The following is a 24,051-nucleotide window of genomic DNA, read 5'->3' on the forward strand; positions in this document are numbered from 1 at the left end:
AGATCGTTTTCTCCATGTTTTGGTCAAAAACAGGTGTTTTTAGCAAAACTAACCCATGTTCTACTGACGATTACTAAAGAACGGAAAACGATAGAAACAAGCCGTTTTTTCCTGGTGAAAGAAGATAGTCTACTCTTTCATTTGGTACCTTCGGTGTTTACATAGTCATAAAGCTCACCGTTCGGTGGATCTTGGAAAAACAGTCAATATGCTGTAAAACGTCTGGCAGTATGGAGCGCTCTGCACTGAAAATCGCTGGCAGCCAATGAGTTAACAGGATATGTAGTCTTCACAGAAAGATTGTATGCTTAAAGCCTGAGAGAGAGAGAGCTGCTGCAGGTGGGGCTGGCCACCTGGCATAAGATTCTAATTGCTTAACGACCCGATTGTGATGTCATAGAGGCCAATGTTAATACTGCGTTCATGCAGCTCGGAACCTGGAGGACCTGCCTTTAAAAAGTCCCGACCTCCGAAAAAATTGTGTTCATGAGATCAGTTTGGAAAATAAATACAGGAAACGCATAAATACGTTATTACAACTGCTTAGTATGGTTGAGCAAGAAGGAAATTGTCTTGGGCGAGTGTTTCTGTCTGTGTTGTTAATTTAGTGACAAATTACCTTGCGTATTCGTAATGACAGTGAAATTCACCTCTTGTGTTGTTGCAAGGGAGGCCGTCGTGGTTGGAGAATATGATAGTGACGTCAAGTCGGACACCTCGGGGCACAAAACTTCCGCATGAGTCTCCGAGCAAAAAATCCAACCCGACCTAGCGTTCATGTCATTTTTCTGCTATCGGAGGTCAGAAATTTCCGAAGGTCCGATGTGCATGAACGCACTATAAGTCTATGGGGACATTTTGAATAGTTTTTATTTTATAGTTTAAAAAGTATAAAAGTTAGAAAGTTGAAAAATACATAGCAGCATTCTCCTATTGAAGACCTACGTTACAACGTTAGAATGAAGTTTCTAAGTTAAACGGTTCAAGCTGAATAGAAAAAATGAAATTGGTAAGCGGAATAATAAGAAGTCTAGGAAGAACAGTACAGTGCATTTTCATGCACTGTAATTAAGCGTTTATGACTGTTTCCACAGCAACCAACATGATTTTACTGCAGTAACTTCTTTATTCCTGATAGTGGCCACCATGGATACCCTAACAACAAATGTTTCAAAATAAAAGTTCTCACTAACAAGTTAGCTAGTTAGCATGGTTAGCATTGTTAGCATTTTTAGCATAAGTGCTAGAAATCATTAGCTAAGTTAGCTAATCAACCTGATTAGCATTGTTAGCATAGTAAGCATTGTTAGCATAGTTAACACTGTTAGCATTTTTAGCATTACTACTAGAAATCATCAACTAAGTTAGCTAATCAACCTGGTTAGCATTGTAAGCATAGTTAGCATTTTTTGCATAACTGCTAAAAGTCATTAGCCAAGTTAGCTAATCACCTTGGTTAGCATTATTAACATAGTCGGTATTGTCAGCATGGTTAGCATTGTTAGCAAAACTGCTAGCAAACATGAGCAAAGTTAGCTAAGCAATCTGATTAGCATTATTACCATAACTGCTAGCAAACATTAGCAAAACATTAAACATCCATTAAACTATAGCTATCGCCATCCACTTAAAATGATTTACCTATCAACATCAATTAAACTATCGGTCTGTCAACATTCATTAAATTATCTTTTTATCAACAGCTTTTAAGCTATCCATATTCAATTATAAACTGTCTGTCTTCGCACTATCAACTTTCATAAACTATGAAACCACCATGTCTACCCTAGCAACACCTTAGTAACCATATCTACATGATATATCTGTACATTTTTGCATTTTCATGCACTCGTAATTTCCTTGGAATTACATTCTCTAGTTATTCTTCTAACGGACTTCTGGGGCCGGTTTCACTAAGGTAGTTTAGACTGGTCTATGGGTTAAGATAGGTCTTACGTTTCTTTATAGACCAGTCTAATGCAAGTAAGCCAGTTTCACAAAAGTTAAGACTATCTAATTTTAGACTTAAAAAAAATAGACACCTCACCCCCAGGCTAACATGGGTCTTAAGTGCTATATCACCATTGTAACAACAGAAAAGGTGCTAAATTACGTTAGCTTATCCATTTGAAATAAGCAGGCTAGCAGGGCTTCAGTCCTACAGCGTCTGCTTTAAACTAACCTGGCTAGATTAAGGCAACAATGTATGTTCCTGCCTACGAATAAAATGTAAACGACCTTAAACGTGTAATGCACACATTAAAAGAGCATGCGGACTGGTAAGTTGCATGGTGAAAGTAACTTAGCTTCCTAGCCAGCTAGCCAGCTAACGTTACAATACAATGCCTCTTACGGTGAAGTGGGATAGAACATGGGTAGGACAAGACGGGAGCAAAATATTTATCCGTTACGTTAGCCAGCAACGACAACCACACTGGCCACTATGCATGACACAAAAAAGTCTTTATACGTGTTAAACTCCTCCAAAATGCACAGGTTCTCTGAGTGAGTAAAAGCTACGTGGTTAGCCCACTCGGTCGGCCATGTTTTTTGTTTTGAAAAGAGTCTTAAAATTCCCAGATTACCCACAATTCTTAGCATCTAGTCCTACTTAGGATAGTCGGCGTCTTAACTGCTTTGTACAACACTATTATTTAGACGTCTATGCTAAGTCTGACTATACCCTTAGTCTAAGTTATAGTCACAGTCTATCTTAGTGAAACCGGCCCCTGCTCTTAAAGGGATAATCCGGAGTGAAATGCACTTTAGATCAATTTTTCGGACTATTGGGAGTACATACGTTGAGTTGACACCAAAATCATGTCATTCGGATGTATTTTGAGAAAGTTCGAGTTCACCGTTTTTAGCCAAAACTCGTTAGCCTGGAAGTGACCGGGGCAAGTCCTTTCGCCGCTACAAAACGCTATTTGTATACCTCTTCTACTGTTCCAACCAACACTACACTTACGTGGTAGTGAGTAGAGGGTCCCTAAAGCCAAACCGAAGTATCCCCACGTCTTTATGTGGTCGGATAGGGAGTCCAGAATGAATTTAATCGAGTCAGTACCTTTCCGGTGGTTTCGGTTTCGTTTTTCATTTTCGCTCGTTTTATGCTTGCATTTTCTCTGCAGAGCTTCCCCGACAGCTTTAGCGTGTATATTTATACATGTATAGGCTATATTTAAATATATAAATTGCAAGCGTGGTTCTTCGTCTCAGACTTCCAGATGTAAACAAGGAGCGATCGTCTCCTGCAGAAAGTTGCATAGGGTCTCTTTAAAGTGCTATACAAATAAATTGACATTGCATTGAGCTCAATGAGCATCAAACAGGCTAATAGGCTAACTGGAAGAAAAAAACACAATGTCTAGGTATGGTGAAGGGTATGTGGTGATGTGGGCCAAGGGCAACTTATCAAGATGCATAGTATCCTGGATCCATAGCTGGCCTTTAAAAATAAAAACATGTAAAAACTCTTCCTGCCTCTATGGGAATTTAACATAGGGGTCAAATACTTATTACCCCTGTACTTTAAGGAAGAACATTTATTTATTTACGATACATTCTTCATTCACAAAGAAAATGAATGTCCTTAAAGGTTGGATTTTTACTCATTGTTTTAATTAAGGCATTTACATTAATTTCCAAAAGATGATTTTATGTTCTTCTTTTTAGTCAACTTTAGTATGGGTTCAAATACTTATTCTCCCCACTGTATAACACCCCATTCATTTGAACAGGAAAATAGCTGGCCAAATTAACTGCCCAAAGCCATTACCAAAATGGGCACTGAATGGTGGGACTTGTCTATGAGGACTTTGGAAATACTATCAAATTAATTTAAAAATAAATAAATAAATAAATTAAGTGTGAATATTTTCCTACACAAACAGTCATAATTGTAGAAGACAAAGCAAAGGTGTAATGATCATGATTGATGATTAACAGTAATAAATATCCTTTTGACTAGCCCAAAATTTACATACCTGTTTCTGTAGGTTGGTCAGCTTACTCCTACTGAAAATAATACCCACCATGTGCTCCTTTAGGTCTGCGTCTGATGGAGCCTAAAAACCAAAAGATTCTTAGATGATTTTCATTCATCTTATAACAAGAAGCCATAAAAAATGGACAATAATTTCACAAAAGAGGGTCCAGTTGAAGCTGACCTTATCCTCTCCCTCTGGAGATGAAAGCAGGTTTTTCTCCTCCTGTTCTGGGGTGGGTTCAGAATCTCCACATATAAGCTTTCCAAAAACCTTAAAAAACATGAGCGGCATTACTCAAGTAAAAATCCTATACACTGATTTGAGTTTGAAATGCTTTTCTATGTCTTTATTTCTAACCAAAATCTAACCAAGTGTTGACCATGCTAAATCTAATTAGCATTGTATTTAGTATGAAGAGACTTACCTGACACTCTATCAAGACAAATTTACTCAAACTCAATCAAACTCTTCTTAAATTAGGTCAAATGTTTTTACAAAAAAGTGCTAGGTAAGTCTCTTTATACTGAAAACAATATCAATAAAAATCTTGATATAAGATGAATAACACTTGGTTTAGATTTCTTTAGACAAACTGTTGCAGTGTATTTCCTTATAAAATACTGGATGGAAGTCCAACAAATGCCGGAAATCCTTTAAAAGGTACTACGCTTGCTTAAAGTGGATGCATTTCTTTACCAGATGATGTTTAAACATATAGATACATAAGAAGAAGGAAAATGCAATGCATATGTAACCAGGGTAGGTATCTGAAAAGGTTGATGTCCCTCTTTCTCTCAGAACATCTTTTCACTTAAATCTGTGATCTGTAAAGGTGTGCCCGAATAGCTGCAAAACGCAAAGGTAGGATCCCATGTGTTCTCAGGAGTGCACTCCTACAATTATCATTATTTCTAACTTCAAGTTGTTAATAAGAGTTCGATTGTACATCAAATACTCTATATACAACAAAGACATATCATTCAAAAATGCTGAAAGTAAATCACAGACAAGAATCCAGACAGGAAGGCCCATCCAACCTGTGAGGTGATGAGACGGAAAACGCGAAGGGTCTCAGCTTCACAGTTCTTCTGCTGAGCTATGCTGGAAGAGATCTGCCCAGCTATCTTGATGCTCTCGCCATCCTTCCAGCCAAGCATCTTCACCTGCCGCACACGAAGTGTATTCTCAGGACCCTTCAGCTCAATCCTGATCACGTGGTGGTCCCCTCCTGGAAGCTCACTGCTAACCCACCCTATGTGACGTGAGTCCAAGTCCATCTGTACCAAAAAAAGGCAACATTATACAGTAGCAATGACTATAGCCAGCCTAATGAATATTCTTTATGGTTCAAGCTGTTGCTAACAAAATAAGACAAAGTACAGTGATGCTTGATAAAATGAGTCTATACCTGCTTAATTCTGCAGAGGTCTTCAACAGTCTTCCCACACAAAAATGCCATTGATGTGACCTTGTTCTAAACATTGGAAAAAAACAAAAAAAAAGTTAATTGCTGTAATTGATTTAGATCCACAAGTCAAATCAGTACACAATATGAAATAGAATTTGCAGTAATGCAAGCATGTACATTTCAAAATTTACTAAGCAAAGCCTGCTTGGCCAAGCATATGCATGTTTTTGCTACTACTGTATGTCGCTTCTGAAGGGAGGTGTGTGTGTGTGTGTGTGTGTGTGTGTGTGTGTGTGTGTTTGGCAGTTGAATTCAAATATTAGTGTTAAGTCTTGCTCTCCATCTTAATATCACATAAATTGTAAAGGAAATTTCTTTCTTACTCCAATGTCACGAGAATTGTCTATGTGAACACAGACATAAGCTGCAGTGATGCCTTTGACACAGTTTATGGTGATGCTCTTGGTCTTGTTCTTATCTTCATCTCCTGACTCCCAGAAAGTCTCTGTTGAACCATCTGTCAGGCTACCGATCATAGCAGGCCGTGAAGATGTCTTCATGTCCACTACATTGGTCAGGTCCTTCAAACAGGTCACCATACATATTTCCTGCATATACAAACAACACTGAATCACAGCATTTGTGTATGTCTGATAATCAAGATTTAAGTGCCACTAGGTAACTCCTACCTGACTAACGGCTTCGTATCCTGATTGTACACTGATGTTGAAGCTCTCTTCACTGTCTCCATCATCGGATTTGGACAAGATATTGTTAATGTGGTGAAAGACATTGCTTTGGTGCAGGAACTGGTGATCAGACTGCTTAAACTTCAGACTCCAGCACCTTCAAAGACAAATTTGTTAGCTCTTTTAGTAACTTTTTTTCAAACTTACCATCCATGTATGCATATGGTTATGGTTATGGTTATGGTTATAGTTATTTAGCAGACGCCTTTGTCCAAAGCGTATAGTATCCATGTTATATACGGTAGCACAAACTTTAGTTATCCAGACGACTCAACTTTATATTGATTTTAACAAAAAAATCACTGCCATATTTGTCAGCAAACCCCTACTGTTTGGGCCATATCTTACTCCTGGCGGAAAGCGCAGCGAAAGGCTTATCATTGAATAAAAAAGCATATAATTTAAAGGAACACTTCACCGTTTTTTCATATTAAACTACGTTATTCCCTTATACCCAGGGGGCAAAACCCCCTTTTTTAGGGAAATCAGACATGGGCTGCTGTAAAAGGTTGTCATACAAAAATAAAATCTAGGGTGTCCCAGGATCACAACCTGGGTGGACAACCCGGACAATAAGCTGCTGTTTATGTGTTATCACCCTCTTTATGCCCCATTATAAGTCTATGGACGAATATATTATGGGGTGAATAGGGTAAAAATTTTAACAAATAGATATTCCCACAAAAATTCCGTAGCTTTTGGCATATTTGGCATCAGAAGAGCTATGATAAGAGATCTCGATTAGTCTTGTAAAATCATTTGACTGAATTTAATAAGAGTTTGAAAAAAGAGTCTAAAAAGCAAATTTAGTTTAGGGAATTTGGCTGCAGGTGCGTTGAGCAAATTTTTCTTGATAAGACTCCTTAAAATAATTCTTCTTAAATTAAGTACAAATTATCTTTCAAGAGAGCACTGGGTAAGTCTCTTCATACTAAAAACAATATCATATACAGTGCTGCTTGAAAGTATGTAAACCCCTTAAACAGTTTGGAGTGGAGTTTTCTGTTGTATCATTATTTACTTATTTCATCATAACCAGTTTTAAATATGAACTGTCAGGTGCGTCAATTTATCAAATGGATGAAGTTGTTTATGGAATTGCGCGAGAAGCCAACAAATCATGAAACAAAGAATTAATGTACAGTATGTACAAAAGTAAGTGAACCCCCAGCTGCATCGGTAAAGTCAAGAAGATAATTACATTGCATGTAAATGCAATGTACTGTTATCCCTGTTCTTCTTATTATTATGGGGATTATTCTTCTTCCGACCAAAATCAACGGTTTTTGACGCTAAAACCACTTAACCGTTTGACGTCATTCAAGCACTCATACAAAGGTATTGTAACGGAGATTTGACGAATGTATTTTTCACAGTTGTGAACTTTATACTTTTTAAGATATTTACGATAAAAGAATTAAAAACTCTCATAGAGTTAACATTGAGAAGCTTTGGCGGCAACGAAGCCTCTGTTACGTCAGTGCTCAGCTGTCCGTAATCAAGGATCCACCACTGCGCTAATAAACCAGGCTGCTGAACCTGAATGTTATGTCTACTCATTAAGCTGTACTGCTGTAACCCAGGACGTTATCGTCTTGTCTCCTGTTAGGCTAGCTGCTACTCCTTACATTTGTTTATATCATTACAGTAACCGGTTTGCTCTCGGTAACGTTATCAACAGCTAAAGACAATCTAACCTAACGTCAACGTAAATGTAACACTGTATGTAGCTAACGGCAACCAAACTTGCTCCAGGCTAGGTTTAACGTCGGGTAGGCTGCAAGGCCAACAGGGCTTACACAAGGGATTTTAGCCATCTCACAGAGCAGCCTACACGACACCGATCTTCACCAGAGACACTTATTTGTCTTCACCCAGCGTTTTAAGTGAAGTCCAACCTGATAGACATTTAGGTTCAAGCCTACTCACAGTCGTTTCTAGCACAAACTGCATTGCTATCATTTCACGTTTGTTTGTTAGCAAGCTAGCTGCTAGTCGTTTCAGCTTGGGGACTTGCCAGCCAGGCAATCATTTAAAGCTTTCGGTATCATTCACAAATTAAAAAACGTTGTTAACAGCTTATTGTACATTCCTAATCACACACCTGGAGACACTTCGAAGAACATACTAGCTCATCCTGTAATATAGCCTACATAACATATCCTACTGTAAGCTAACGTTACATTTGCTAGATATCATACCTGTTGCTGAATCATCGTTGATTGGCGTTATTTGAGATTCCAATGGTGTCTGAGTCTATAGCCTATGGCCTACTTTTAACCTGCATTAGTGTTCACTGTAGGCTACTAAGTGTCAGCTCTTGCAACTCGTTTGAAGTTGGCAACTTCATGTCAGTCTTTTAAATTCTAATAAATGAAGATTTATTTTCCATAATAGCCTATATCCACAATTTTGATGCATTTTCATAAATCACTTTTTAAATGTGACTTTTCAGTGGAATTGTAATTGGGTTATTGTTATTTATCTATTCTTCTGTGTAGCCTAGTTGTCTTTTTAACTATAGGCCTAATACAATGTTTTACACAGTCAGCAACCTTTTTGCATTTACATGCAATGGTAAATCCTTCAATGGAATTACATTTTCTAGTTGATTAATGTAAAACGTATTTTGATGCTGAAATAATCAATTAAGCATACTAATCAAACAGACTTCCTTTGGGAAGGGTTTGACCAATCATGATTAAAAGAGAGACGAAATCCACCAAACCACTGTAGTGTCTATTTCAAGGCATACCCACAGAGATCAACAATGCCAAGAGGAAATGACATATCCGATAACATGAGGAAAAGAGTAGTGACAGCCCGTCTGGGGAAAGCTACAAGACCCTCTCTAAAAGATTCCAGCTCCATTCATCCACTGTGAGACATTTTTTGACGGTAAACACTGTTACTACCAACACTGGCTCCATGACAGCCAAGGGGTGACAAGGTGATACAATTTACATCAGATAAGTGTGGCTTGAGATACTGGGGAGATGATTTGATTTCTGAAGGTTTCCATACTTGGCAATGCAGTGATGATGGCACAATACACCCACAAAGGTCTCATACCTGAGGGCCATTTGTTGTAATGAGCTGCCACTAGGCAATGACATCATCAGATCAGAGATTGTTTGCAGCAGACGATGAAAGGTATGAGGAAGAGGGTGAGCTGCTTCTCCAGCAATAACAATATCTGAGAGGGGATGTTCGCACACTCCTAGGTCCTTCTCCTGCTGCAAATACAGAAATACATCCACATAATAAGAGACATTTTACATCAAACTGTCTTCAATTCTATTTTACTCATTGTGAAGTTACCCCACAAAGTAGTCAAGTTTTACCCAACTTAGCATTAAATATGATAAGGTATCTGTTGACTTGACACTTCAACTGGAAGAGCTATATGTTTCTGAATCAGTATGTAATGTAATGATGCATATAGGGCTTACATTATGTATGCAAATCATGTTTTTGATTCATTTCTGCTGATTTTTTAAATAGAATGTTAGCATTTCACAGAGCACTGGCAATTATGCTGTAATAGCCTTACAACACAAGACAGGATCCAACAATAATATGCCTTCAGCATAAGATATGTAGCAGCCAGTGACAACATGCCACTGTACAATAATATAATATTTTGTATTAATTGCTAATATCACTGTATAATTCTAAACCAATCCCTATTTTGTCTACATTATGGTTATGGTTATGGTGTTGGTGCTTAGCATACACGTTTGTCCAAAGCAAATTATGGTTATTAGAGCTACACTGAACCAAGGCACCCAACGTATATGTGTTCAAGTTTTCTTAAGTTGCTTGTGTTTTGTCAAATTCCCTGTACTCTTTTAATATGCAGTCTGTTTGCATCTGTAGGCCAGGGTCTATATCCTAGGGTCTGTATTGTAACAGCATCTCAATCTCCAAAACCTTCTGAGCCAGTCAGAGATCGACTTGCTTGTGTACTTTGGATCATTGTCCTGCTGCATAACCCAACTGCGCTTGAGCTTTAAGTCCCAAACTGATGGCCGAACATTTTCCTTCTCACTGGCAATTTTTAGCAATTTGATTAGTTTGACTAGTTTAAAGGCCTACGCCTGACCTGTTCCACAATATCTTTGTTGCCTTTGCTGTCCTCCTCCTCTTCTTCTTCGGGCTCAAAGGGTAAAGGAGTCAGAGAGGCCACAAAATGCCACAGAATATCATGGAGGGAAGTGGTCTGAATGACATTGCACAACAGCCAGTTGAATGCCTGCAAAAGAACATAAACAGAACAAAAAGAGACGTGAGACGTGTCAAAAGAGGGAACACTCTTGTTTTTATTGCTATCTAATGGCAATACGGCATGAAAGTTACCTCCATGGCAAAAACGCGACAAGCTGACTTGCGTAGTGCATGCTTCATTGCAACTTCAAGGCCCTCCAAGTCATGGTGCTGGATGACAAAGGCTAGCACAGGCCACTGGAAATTGCGTTCACCCTTGCTAAGAGAGCCGTGGGCTGAGATCAGCCGAGAGAGCTCCGGAGAAGGATGACGCAAGAGAGAGGAACCCACTTCTTCAGAGAGGGATAACAAAAGGAACAGGAGTAGTGAAATTAAAATGCTATTTGCAACACACATGTATGTCAAGAAACCCATGGGAATTAATGTAATCAGTAAGAATTAAGTTAAACTTTAAAGTTTAAGTTGTTCTTAAACTTATTGTCTGGCAACTTCCCCCCAAAAACGTTGGCCAAGTTTTGCAGACCCCTTCTCTCCAACAAGCAATTTTAGTTTCACAAAGTTTTAGTTTCCCTGTAGGCAATGGTGGTGGGGGAGGGGGGGGGGCAACTAGGCAACTGTATGTAAACATCAAAGGAAATAAATGCATAGCAGCCTCTGACAATCTGATTATTATTTTCCAATGGATAATTAGCAATTTCTGACGGCCATTATGGAAGCACTGTGCATTGTAAGCCTATCTAGGGCTACTGAATATCCCAGCAAATAATTTCGCTATTCCTTCCATATTTTTGGCGTTAACTCAGTTTAAGAGTTGACTCTTTTAATTGCATTCAGAAAGCAAAATCTCAACAGCTTTGTTTATTATTGATCTAGAGGTAGCTATAGACAAATGCTTAAACAATGGAGCAGCTTTGATGAGTGATTTAAAACACACAAAACGAAAAGCAACAACTAAAATATGTCTTTTTTCTGGGGTGAATAATCGCCGCCTCGCTTCCCCCTAGGGTCTGAGAACGGAAAAACCAGCCTGGCAACTTTGGGCCGGTGGGCTGCCGGCCTCAGAGATGAATGAGAAAATGTGGCGACCTTGCTATGTAACTTGCTATGTAACTGTTTGTGAGGTCACAACATCAGTGTGTGACCTCACAAATGCGCTTCTGAAAAAATTGACAAAAAATCCCATAAACACACTCCTAAACCTTGTGGAAAGCCTTCCCAGAAGAGTTGAAGCTGATATAGCTGTAAAGGGTCTACCGACGTCCTCATAAACCCTATGGATTAAGGATGGGATGTGACCGAAGTTCATATGTGAGTCAAGGTGAGCGAATACTTTTGGCAATATAGTGTATATACTGTGAAGCTGTAGGGGGAGCTCTGCAGAGAAACCTGTGAGCAAAAAGCAAGAAAACGGTGAAGAAATCCTGCATAGGGGGTCTTTAAGTTTTAGTAATGGCCCACTAATGTTATCTGATGGTGAAAGGTGGTAGTGCTTCGAATTTGTTTAAGTATGATGTTATGCGTCTTGGACTCTCTACACTATCATTCCACTCACAGAAGATGTGAAAGCATGGTGCTCCACATTCGTGTTGGACTCTGAAAGCATCGTTGGTACGTGTCAATGAAACTAAATCATTTTAAATATTATAACGAGATTAATGTTAATTCAGGCAAACTTTTTAAACAAATGAACAATGTAAGCTATATATGTTCACTGGCAAAGCTGGTTAAACAGCTAGGTTATTTTCTATAACATCCTGTTCATCCCTATGTTGAAGTGTTGCACTTTCATTTCTCAGTTTTACCCTATTTCATCAACACCCTGAAGAGTGAACTGGAATAATAATAATAAAAAGGCTAAACACTGCCATATCAGCATGGCATTGAACTTGTGACTACTTAGGCAACATATTTCTTTTAGTTTACAGAGAGTGTCGATAGACTACTCTCAGGCGGTTTTGGACTTTTACCGTATGACAACGACAGAAGCGAACACCTTGTTGTTTTGTTTTGGCATTAGTGTAATAAGCGGGATAATGTATAGAACGCTAGTCTTTACTGAGACCTGTCCGCCCTGTCGAGACTAGTGTTAATTTTGTCACCTATTTTTAATTTAGTCATAGTCTTAGTCTTGTGACGAAATGTTCTTTTTAGTCTTAGTCATATTTAGTCATTCAAATATCATTTTTGTCAGTCTAGTTTTAGTCGACTAAAAGTCTCATAATTTTAGTCTTGTTTTAGTCAAAACATTTGAGTCTTTTTTATATAACAAGATACTTTTGAATAGGCTACTATTTCAGTCAAATAGTGTTTCAGCCATGTGTTTCACACATCTCAATTTTCCCCCAATAATGTCCAGAGCAGACCCAAAGTAGGCCTACGAATGTTTTACTCCGCGACACTACATGGCACTATGCGCCTAAACGCAGTCCCATATAGGGATGGGTATTGATACATTTTTATCAATGTCGATGCCATTATCGATTCTGCCTATCAATCCAATTCCTTATCAATTCTCTTATCGATTCCCAAAAAATGTAGATGCACCCACATTTTTCATTGCATCGCCTTTAACGCCAAAAGGTCACCTTTTATCGCTCTCCTTTCATATAATGTAAATGATTTTTTAACAATAAGGCGTAGAAAAAGCTTGTCTTTATTTAGAACACAATAAGGAATATACATATTCTTTATAAAGAATTATAAAGATGTATAGCCTGTATATATATATATATATATATATATATATATAATATAATATAATATAATATAATTCTTTATATATTCCAATCTATACTACTGACATTTCTGATATTCATGACATCATGACTATTCATATTACAACTCTGCCTCTTTAATTCAGCTGGCGGCTTGAAGCCTCAAATTGTAAACATAGTTGGCTAGCTTATTATAGTCTACTGGTTGGACTGTTCAGTTTCCCCACGTGTGTTTAAGTTGCAAGGTAGGCTAATACTTTTTCTCCTTGGGACAGGCCCTTTTGAGTCTTAGTTGGAAAACATTGAGATGATCAGTCAACTTGAATGCAAGAGTTTGAATCAAATTTGTGCAGTAGCCACGCTATGATGCTAACCGAAATTTATTATAATGTAGCTAGTAGTTCTATGCGTCATTGCTTTCACGATTGTGAATGTGTATGTCGAGGGGCGGGTGACCATTGAGCGCGCACGAGAGGGAGAGGGAGAGAGAGCGGGCCAAGGGGGTTACTTCTATACAGTTTGGCAAAGTTGGACGCATAGTCTACAATTAAAACTTGTGAAGGAAACGTATGCTTTCACCCAGCAGCGTCAGGTGCACCAGTGCGACCTAGAATTATTTTCAGGCACACTCTTAAACATTTTGGGCGCATATGCACTCTGGAGCCCTAGACCGGGCAACGTTAGCACCCCTCCGTAGGCTGTCGAACACATGACACTCTTGGAGTTTAATCCCATGCTTCACGGACAAATGTTTTAACATATTGCTGGTATTACTACCCTTACACAATAACAATATATACTACACTGGTTGCAGACGGCAGAATTTTCATCACGTTTAGTGAAATGGAGCCAGGCTTTGGATCTCTTCCTCCTCTCGGGGTTGACTTGTAATATGAGGCGTCGCAGCTACAGGGTTACAGCAACAACGCGTAGCTAGCCTACAGGAAAGCTGCTGCCCATGAATTAAATTGGACTATTCTGAATGCTTAACAGGTAGCATAGATATTCTGTCTTCTCATTTTGTAGACGAAAACGAAGAGAGATTTTATCTTAGTTTTTCAATCATGCAAAACATTTTACTCTCGTCTTTTTTCGTCAACAGTAATGCATTTTATTATAGTCTTAGTCAGCGTTTCTGGACATTGGTTCAGTCTCGTCATCGTCTCGTCTTAGTCTCGAAAAAAAAGGTCGTTGACGAACATATTTACTCTCGTCTCGTCTGACGAAATTAACACTAGTCTAGACTTACTTTCCCGATATTGAGTGGCATTCTATACATCATCCCAAATTGATTACAAACTTGGAGACACTGCTTAAGTAGCTGACCATGATTGTGTGAGAGGTACTAGCTTACCTGCATCCCCACTGTGAACCCTGCGTCTTGGTACAGCTTTTACTCTAGCTGGGGAAGAGTGTTGCTTGTCGTACTCAGAGGCCACCACAGAGTAGGAGCGCTGGAACACTGTCCTCTTGGCTGTGTCACTGTCAGTGATGGGACTGGTCTCTAAGCTATATGTATAAAGTCAGATAAATGGGATAAAAAATACTTGTAAGACATTATATAAACTCTGGATGAAGTACATCCCCAACACAGAAAAAGTTAGGACATTGTAAAATGTAGAGATGCACTGATTGATCGGCTGGTTTGCCGTTTTTTGGCCGAAACTTGGCAAAGGACAACACTGGGCTGGATGTACAATGAAAGCGCTAACAGCATAAATTATAATAAGATGTCAACAATAAGGATGTAATGATGAATCATCTAAAATCAATACAACCAGTTGATAAAAAAAATTATAGAAAATTATAAAAATAAACAAATAACAACTTCATAGCTCTTTAATTGTAGAGCTATATGCGACTTTACCAAAGACAAAGAGTAGCCTATAGAAGTAGCCTAACTTAAACAGCATAAGATAATCAGCTAATACTCACTGACTCCAACTAGATCAGCACGTAACTTGGGTGTCATAATTGATGACCGACTTAATTTCTCTGAGCATGTTGCCTCAAAATCATGTCGGTATACCCTTTACAACATTAGGAAGATCAGACCTTATCTAATACAAGACTAACTCCAAGCTGGACTATTGTAATTCACTGTTAGCTGGCCTACCTGCTTATGTATTAAGACCATTACAATTGATTAAGAATGCTGCGGCACGACTGGTCTTCAATCAGCCAAAAAGGACACATGTAACTCCTCTCCTAGTTACTCTCCACTGGCTCCCTATACTGGCCAGAATTAAATTTAAGTCTCTCACTTTGGCCTATAGGACACTGACTGGATCTGCTCCCTGCTACTTTAGTTCATTGATCAAGATGTTCATTCTCAACCGCCCACTGTGGTCTTCTGATGAGCGTCTGTTACACCTGGGAAAACTGATATCAAAACTTTTCCTGAACCCATACAATGATTTTTTTTTCTTTACAGAAACAGGTCTGGTTTTAATGCCACGGCCATCCAATATTGTTTTGCAAAGATTTCTTGATTTTAATGATGTACTGCAGATGACAATATCATGTTTAGAAGCAAGGTTTACACAGAGTGATGAAAACCTCTACATCTTCACTTCTAAGAGACTTTACCTCTCTGTGTGATGCTCCTATACTCAACCATGGTGCCAATTACCCTCATTAGTTGTGAAATATTCCTCCTATTGATGTCTTTATCTAACTTTTTCAGCATTTGCCCCCATCCCAACATGTTCCTGACATCAATTTCAAAATGAACATATATTTTCCATGAAAATAGAAATTTCATTTTAAACATTTGATGTTGTCTGTGTCTCCATGCAGCTATATATGGGTTTACAAGATTTGCTGATTGTCACATTCTGTTTTTATTTGCATCTTACGCAACATTCCAACTTTTTTTGTGCAGGGGTTGTACATTACAGACGTCTTAAAGCACATATCAGTTCTGAAGGGGTATGAAGAGTTCCATTACCTAGGGGGCATTGACTTCATGTTGGTCTCTGGCTCCTCAAACACATTAGGACAAGCATCAGGTGTCACTGAAATATAAGGTGCAGGGACTGAAGTGGACCTCAGGTACCGTAACTCATCTTGGAACAAGCTGTCATCCTGATAGGACCCAAAGTTTTCAGTATGTTGCCTGTACAGGAATGAGAGACAGTACCAGTTTTATTTATTCATTTACATAAGTGTAGTGAATGCGACTGGAAATGAGTCTAAATAAATAGACTGAGAATGTCTAAATAACATAATAATAGTTAGCTAAACACTAATGCTTTGTCATAGCGATGTTGAAACAGGCTAACTTTGTTATCATCCGACTCTTTGACACGTTCTCACAGATCATTCTCCGTCAACACTGTTATATCTTTTAGCATTTGACTCACTTTCACAGGCTATAGTTCCTGTTGTAGTCATGCAATTGCTGTCATGTTCAAAATTTAAATAGCTGAAAGAGTGAGCACGATAGAAAAATCAGTGACATCTGGAGAGACTGCAGGAAAGAAGTGAAACCAGCTTCAGTCAAAGACATCAGGTTCCAAAACCCCAAAAGACCAGGCAGTCAACTCTGCAGACACAAGGCTGGGGCAACTATTAAGCAGCCGAAAATCACAAAAGGCATGTAGTATTATAGGGAATAAAACCCTTTGCATTGCCACCTGCTGCAAGCCCCCTTCCTTGCTAGTGTCTTCTGCAGGAAAACAAAACCCTCCTATTTTTTTTTTTTGTCGATTCTTAAATCATGTTGTTTTACATAGCCCTTAGGCCTATGACATCACAACGGGATCATTAACCTAGGCACCAAGAAAACACCAGTAGCCTACATGTCTGCGTCTGACGTTGCATTAGCCTCAGTCACGCGATGGATGAAGCGAGCTGCTCGGCAGCAGCGTAGAGAAAAAAAAAACTGTAAGCCTACCTGTTTGGGTGCCTCCCTTACTGATTTCCCACAAACGATCTTTCAAAGTTTCCACTAACTCTGATATCGCACACAGATATTACTACGATACTGACAGGCAGCCTAGCTTGCTAGCCTACTTCTCACGACTTCTGAGAGTTCACTGTCGCGTCCTTAGACGTCAATATCTTCAAATTTGGTGCTCTACTTGTTTTGATAACAAGTTATGTTATTGCAGTGTAGTGCATGAAGCGCAATCATTAATTACTACAGTAATTCGCCATTTTTTAAAAAGTTATTTACATTATCGGAGTCAGAGCCATATAGATACATGTATGATATGGCTCTGATCAGAGTGTTCTGTTTCCAGGCTGCGCATGCAGTTTCATTGTTTATTACGTGTAAATCGGTCTATAGGCATCCCAGGTAAATTTGAGTAAAAATAGGTATAAAATAATGTTTTGGAAATGTAGTCTTACAATAAAAAAAACAAGGAAAATCCAACTTTGGACCGAAGGGAATTTATGCTGAGAGAAAAATAAGTTATCTGTTATTATACATGTACGTATATCAATGTCTTTGGATAAGCGTCAACTACATTAAAAAATGAATGGTCAGGTAAGGAATCAGGTAAGTTCTAACAAAAGTACTCAAACGATTAAGTCACAATATTGTTGCAGCAATATCAGTTAATATTAGTGACATTTCAATTGTGTAACATTATTGTACCGTGCCAGGGTCTGCAAGTAGAGGCAGCCAATTTTGTTAGGCATATCCTCAGAAATGCCCTCCTTAAGGCTGGGCAACTGTCCATGGAAGGGCTTTGGTGGATAATGGCACAGCAGACTGGGTTCTGCTGCACTGCTCAGAGACAGTAGGAAGAGGGCATTGGCACGGATCACTTGGTGAGCTTCCATGGTGGGCAAAGCTCGTGGGGTCTTCACCTGCAGAGGTTTCTTCCTGGACTGCTTCACCTAGGACAGATGGCTAGAATGTTATTCTCTTGTCATCACTCCGTTTATCTTTACAATATTATATGACTTTCTGAATGACATGAGAACCGTTAGAGAGAAAGTTTCAAAATAAAACCATAATTAATTTATTATCTGCTACGCATTGCAGAATCTTCATAACTTTAAACTAGTGACATCATAATAGAGCAATTAAGCTAGTTGAAAAATAACTGAATATGTGAACTCAAACTAATGTTGTATTGAAGGTGACTAAGTTGTTACAATTGGATAAATACAATTAGATCAATTTAACTTCTTGCCAAATGGCACGATATACACATATGCATGATGGTGCATGGTAACTATTGTTTGCTGAATATGTGAACTCAAACTAGTGTTAAGGGTTAGCCCCTCCCCTACTACCACTGAGCACCCTCCCATCGAGTTCCTGCTTCGGAAGGTGCTTCTCAACATGCCTCCTCGATCCTCGAGGGGCGTTCCCACTGATCTATAACTAACACTGGATAGACTATCCCATTGTTGCCGCCCCATCATTCTTTAAGTAGATCAGTGAGGATCGAGGCCCGAGGAGCGAGGGAGGATGTACTGTATAGAAGCCCAAATGAGAGGCACCCTTAGTGACTGCACAAACTGTGATTGACAGTCAGATCTGCCAATGATCATACAGCCCAGCGCTTATTGGACCAGAAGAACCGGGAGTGATGGATTTTTGCAAGACAAATAAATAGGTGGAAGTATAAGTGCGGGTTTATGTTTGTCAGCTGATTTATTTTGTTCTGTCAGAGCATACTGTCGGTTTCAGTGAATATGATCAAAAACGTCTTGCCAACAGCAGCTTTAAATGATGACTTATATTGAATATAGCTTAAACTGATTGATAAACCATTCCTATTCTGACTGAACAGCCATGCATATGGTCAATCGGATTGCCTGCTGTATCTTCCCAAGGAAAAGTAGGCAACAACGGCTATTCCGATCAAAGATGTGGAAAAACGCTGAAAAGCACCTGATCAGAATAGAACGTACCCTGTAAACAGACGGCACAGATTTTTCAATCGGAATAATTTAATTGGAAAGACAAAAAAACTGTCCAAGAAAACGTGGCTAATGAGCGTCACATCTTCCCTCTCACTTGTCAGGGCCCTTCACCTATTATTTCCCTCTCCTCCTAACTCTTTTCCCTTATTTTCACCTTTCTGCCTGATTTCCCTTCTCCTGTCTAAATAACTGACCAATAGTCAATATCATGCTTAGATAATATCCATATAACTATATCTACTATTATCTAGTATCTGTATTATTGGTCCAAGGCTTAATTTTCAGTGCAGGTTAGCCAGCTGCAACTCCACTGAATATCAGCATAATGTTTTGAGTAGGCCTTAAGACAGTCTTAGTTCAGGTCAGATGATTTATTTCGGACAGTGGATTTATGGGCATTTAAGTTTGTGAGTTGCATGAGATGCTGTGTTGCATTTAGTTTAGGACATATTCCGTGATAGCAGAGTCAACTTTCGTTTTGACATGTCAGAGGTAACTACCTGTTGTGCGTTGCGTTGATGCAAGGATAACCGGCTCGTTGGCTATTTTTTACTTAATAAATTAAACTGAATTTGAAGAAAAAAAGGTGATATCTGCAGTATATACAACCATAGACACGGTTTTGCATTCACATACCATAAAGCTTGGTCTCCCTCATCAACCTAACTTTCTCCTTGCTGTCCAATGACTGGAGCCAAGTAGCCTATTCAATAACATGTTAGCTTTTATGGTGACCTGGCTAGCAATGCATCTGTATGTGCTCACTAAAACGACAACCTCACTGCATATGGGTGCAGTCATCTCCGACTGTCTGCAGGGGGGCGGGGTCACGCATGAAAACAGACTGGCAGATAAGTCACACACACAGAGGACCATGGCAGAGAGGGTTTCATTTGAAACTTTCTGACTTTCTGTATCTAATAAGCGAACTATTCCGTCAGATACATGTACAGATGGTACGGGTTGAGAATGCTCCTTTCTTTGCTGCACATCGGGAATCCCGCAGGTGTGGCATTTGTAATTAAAACTGCAACCGCAAAGGGGCAACATAAGACCGCCCTAATAACATGCAGGTTCGGCTCATGCCGGAAAAACACGATAAAACCCGAAGACACCGCGCTGGTGACAAGCGGAGAAAAGAGACATGACGCTCGGCATCTCAGATCGCAGTTGCAGAGTTTTCGAATGTTTTACAACCCAGCTGGTATTCGCCATTCAAACGCCACTCCGACATGAGGTCATTAGGCTATTAATGTCATAACTATTAGGCTATCATTAGGCTTAGGCATGGCTGTAGGCAGCTATGAGGCCACTGAGATCTGGACCTCATCAGTTTTGAAAGCTGGAAATACATGTGCTTGCTAAATATCGGTATATTGTTGTGCATGTTGGAAGTGACTCGGGGAAGTGAAAGCAGTTCTGTATAGACATTGCAAGTTTTCATGGTGATCATCGGCGCAGTGATTGTGAAAGCCGATTAAAAGTTTAGAGCGAACGTTCAACTATGTTTGCCATGGTGGACAAAAAACACTAAAATAAAACAATAGCCTAAATAACTGTAATGGACACGGCTCTATCCTAAATAATTTCCGAGGTTCGCCATTTGGTAATATGACCTATCCTTACTGACAATAATTTAGATTGAGCACTACTAAAGTTGCACAAGTTGCAAGGCAAAATACAGTCCTAAGCCTATAGCCTGGCCAATTAGCCTATTGTAGATGTGAAAAAACAGCATTTGCGTACAAGCGTGCTTGCCGGTGAGGTGTAGCCTACAAAAATGAGCATAACATCTGATTATTAAAGTATGGCTATAGGCTACTGGTAAGAGAAGAGCTGGTTTAAAATTCAAGTAACATGCGCTATTTGACCCCTCGAGACCGACTGTATTGCAGTCTGTCGACACAGCCAGGCGACGCTCCCAACCCATTAATTTGTTTTGGGCACGAATTAATGGGCTTGCCCTTACTGCAAATGGAGGCGTGGGGAGAGCACACGGCAGCTATTGTTATGTATGGAGCCGGCTTAACAAAGTTTCGCGCGTTAGAGATTCCTGCAAATTGTTACAGGACAACCTAAACTGACTTCCCCAATGCTTCCCCGCAGCACATTTCATTTTAAAAGCATATCATATAGGATGAACAAAGTCTATGGACTTGCTATATTAAATCCAGTAGCCTAATAATTAGACTATGTGCCACGTCCGATTTCGCAAGTGATGTAGGCTACATTTAAAAATCCACAGCCGTCTGTAAGACTAAGGCCAAAACGTATTTATCGCAGCCTAGGCTACTGTATTTACCCACACGCTATCCACTTTCTCGAAAAGAATGAAAGAAGGCAGTAGATTAAAGATATGGACTGCGAGAGTTTAGCCTAGCCTACAGCAGCTTTCAGACACTCAAGGTGAGAAGGTGCTCCATATCAGTGTGCTGCATTATTGTGACGGGCTTTGTTTCAGGAAACATTCTTCAACACTCCGTGAAAGACCTCCAATGCGCACTAGCTATAGTTATGGGGCCGTAACTCAGGAGGATATAATTGAGCCTATAGAATGTCCCGCATAGGGCATATACCCTGACTTGACGTTTCATAGCGCTCAATCTAGCTCACGTTCAGAATGATAAATTCGAAATGTTGCGTGAGAATGAGCATATGCTGTTGTGTGGTCGTGTCTTAAACGAGGGCCTTTTTTTTTTTAACCGTGTTGCCTTTTTAGCGTGTGGCTTAATGCCAAGATGAAGACGTTGAAGTTGGTGCATTAAAATAAAAAGTTTGGGAATCGCTGCCTTAGACTATAGGCTTTCACTATATTCTTTCACCCGGAGCAGTGGCATAGACTTTGTGTTGAAGCATTTACTTTTGTACCACTTCATCCCATTTATTTTTGTACCAACTTTCAGTCTCCATCGGATTCGGAGACGCACAAAGATGCTTAAAGTCGGTATAGGCCTACAGACGGCCGATGTTTGCACAGCAATTTAGGCCTACAGTACATAACACACTATCCATTGTAAAAGCTTCATTAAGAGCAATTGTCTTGTGCGATCATTCCCCCTCCCCCACACTCGTCTAACCAGTTCACTAACGACTGCCCCTCCCTCCCCCCTCTCTCTCTCAACAGACACTTGGTCTGACTGTCAGCCTGACACTAATTAAGTACCGTATTTTCCGGAGTATAAGTCGCACCGGAGTATAAGTCGCACCAGTCAAAAAATGCCTCATGAAGAGGGAAATGCCATATATAAGTCGCACCTGACTATAAGTCGCATTTATTCAGAAATGTATTCACAAAATCCAAGACCAAGAACCGACAGAGGCTTTAACTAGACACAGAGGCCAAAAAGATTAATATTAATGATGAGAAGGCGTGAATGGCCGCCCATCTGTAGCCTTAGCCTAGCTGTAGACAGTAATGTTTGCTCCTCTTTCATTTTGGAATTATTCAAAAACATGTTAAATTTCATATATAAGTCGCACCTGACTATAAGTCGCAGGGCCAGCCAAACCATGAAAAAAAGTGCGACTTATAGTCCGGAAAATACGGGTAAATGTGAAAATGTGAGTGTGAATGCTGAACCAGTAAGTTAACTTAAAATGTAGAAAAAAATATAGCTCTTTTCAACAGACATCGCAAATATAAAAATTTTTTGCAAAACTGATAACATTTTTCATTTTTTTATATTTTTTGGAGCGATTCATGCGTTCAATTGATGGGATCCCGAAAGGATCACGGAGTGGGATGCGAACCCGGGTCGCTGGCGTGCTATGTAGGTGCCCTAACCAGTAGCGCCACAGCTAGGATCTTTGAATTAGTTTGCGCATATGCCTCCTTAGTAGCCTATGCTTTGGTTTGCAGAGTAATCCTCATGAAAACGTAGGCTATATGCCTACTTTCGCGGGGGGCAGAGACATTTTTCAAAGTTAATACCTAGGCCCTCTACGAAATACAGTAGCCTAGCCTACAAAGCTTAAATCTTTTAATCGTAGTTCCGTATATTCGAAATTGAGCTGTGAGCAGCGGAGGACAGTGAAACTAAATATTGGTTGTTTATCCGGTCGTACCATGGCTTTGAATATCTTATTTCAATAGTTGCCAACAAATATAAGGGATTGGTAACGCTTTAGAATAACATGTGCTTATTAGCTATTAACAGTGCATAACAAGCAGTTAACAATTAGTTACTAACAGTTAGTTAGTTATCCTTTAATAACATTAACCCTCTAACCACCCAAGGCGGCGTACGGCGACAAGCAACATCACTTATTAAAACAGACGGTAGATCCGAATAGGGTGACAAATCTCCTTTGTACCCTCCACCATTAGTTGGCAGACATCCAGAGCTTCGATTCAAGCCCAAATTCGAGTAACAAAGTTTTCAGGAAGTGCCTGTATTACTCGAGAGAAACACAAGAAGAAGACGCATTTCCTGTTTATAACGCGGAAGTAAAATGCGCGATCGCGTTGCACATATTGAAGCAGAAAAACGGCAAATGTTAAAAAACAAACTCATGTGTTATGAAGTCTTGGGTCTGCCATTCACCTACTCTGATTCTGAAGGAGAATATCTGCCTTTTGGAGATTATGATCGGTCGTCCATTGGCAGTGACAGTGAAGATGCGTCTTTGAATGGAGGTGCGTCTTTGCGTGTGTACGTCAGTGTCTACCTGCAGCAATGTTGGCCAGAGGGTTCAAATAAGCATGGTGTGCTAGGTGCCAGTGATAATCATGATGATAGTGTCTGTAATTGACATGATACAGCAGGGCTAGTAAAAATAGGGCTTTAGAGGACTACAAAGTCACCCGCGATAGGAACTGATTTGACCAGGCTACTTTATTGTATAGTAACATAGGGATTGTGGTAATACTAATAGTTTACTATTGTTGGTTTACATGTGACTGTGGTCCTGTTCGTTTGTTATGTCAGAGAAATTACAAAAATCAAAACTGCTCAAATGTGTTCAACAACCAGTATTTACTAAAAGGTGCATAATTTGACGTTACTGCCATCCTGTGTCATCATAATATGCAAATTAGATGAGTAAATTGACCCCCTTCATAAACTTTAGTTCAT

At 39.5% G+C, this 24,051-nt stretch overlaps 1 protein-coding gene across 17 annotated transcripts in view; it reads right to left on the bottom strand.

Annotated features, from left to right (window-relative positions):
- Window positions 1-24,051, bottom strand: part of mycbp2 (MYC binding protein 2) — a 306,540-nt gene that overhangs the window by 43,593 nt on the left and 238,896 nt on the right. For 12 of the 17 annotated variants that reach the window (XM_062533688.1, XM_062533694.1, XM_062533696.1 and 9 more), the window contains 12 exons: window positions 17,694-17,938; window positions 16,038-16,205; window positions 14,442-14,596; window positions 10,506-10,705; window positions 10,252-10,401; window positions 9,219-9,382; window positions 6,087-6,243; window positions 5,781-6,005; window positions 5,398-5,463; window positions 5,027-5,266; window positions 4,170-4,259; window positions 3,987-4,067 (listed from right to left, as the gene is read on the bottom strand). In XM_062533688.1, coding sequence (XP_062389672.1) covers window positions 3,987-4,067; window positions 4,170-4,259; window positions 5,027-5,266; window positions 5,398-5,463; window positions 5,781-6,005; window positions 6,087-6,243; window positions 9,219-9,382; window positions 10,252-10,401; window positions 10,506-10,705; window positions 14,442-14,596; window positions 16,038-16,205; window positions 17,694-17,938 — 1,941 coding nt within the window. The remainder of the gene's footprint in view (window positions 1-3,986; window positions 4,068-4,169; window positions 4,260-5,026; window positions 5,267-5,397; window positions 5,464-5,780; window positions 6,006-6,086; window positions 6,244-9,218; window positions 9,383-10,251; window positions 10,402-10,505; window positions 10,706-14,441; window positions 14,597-16,037; window positions 16,206-17,693; window positions 17,939-24,051) is intronic. The other 5 variants (XM_062533704.1, XM_062533700.1, XM_062533692.1 and 2 more) reach the window with 3 other exon arrangements.

This window comes from Sardina pilchardus, chromosome 4, assembly GCF_963854185.1.
Source record: "Sardina pilchardus chromosome 4, fSarPil1.1, whole genome shotgun sequence".
In the NCBI taxonomy this organism is placed as follows: domain Eukaryota; kingdom Metazoa; phylum Chordata; class Actinopteri; order Clupeiformes; family Clupeidae; genus Sardina; species Sardina pilchardus.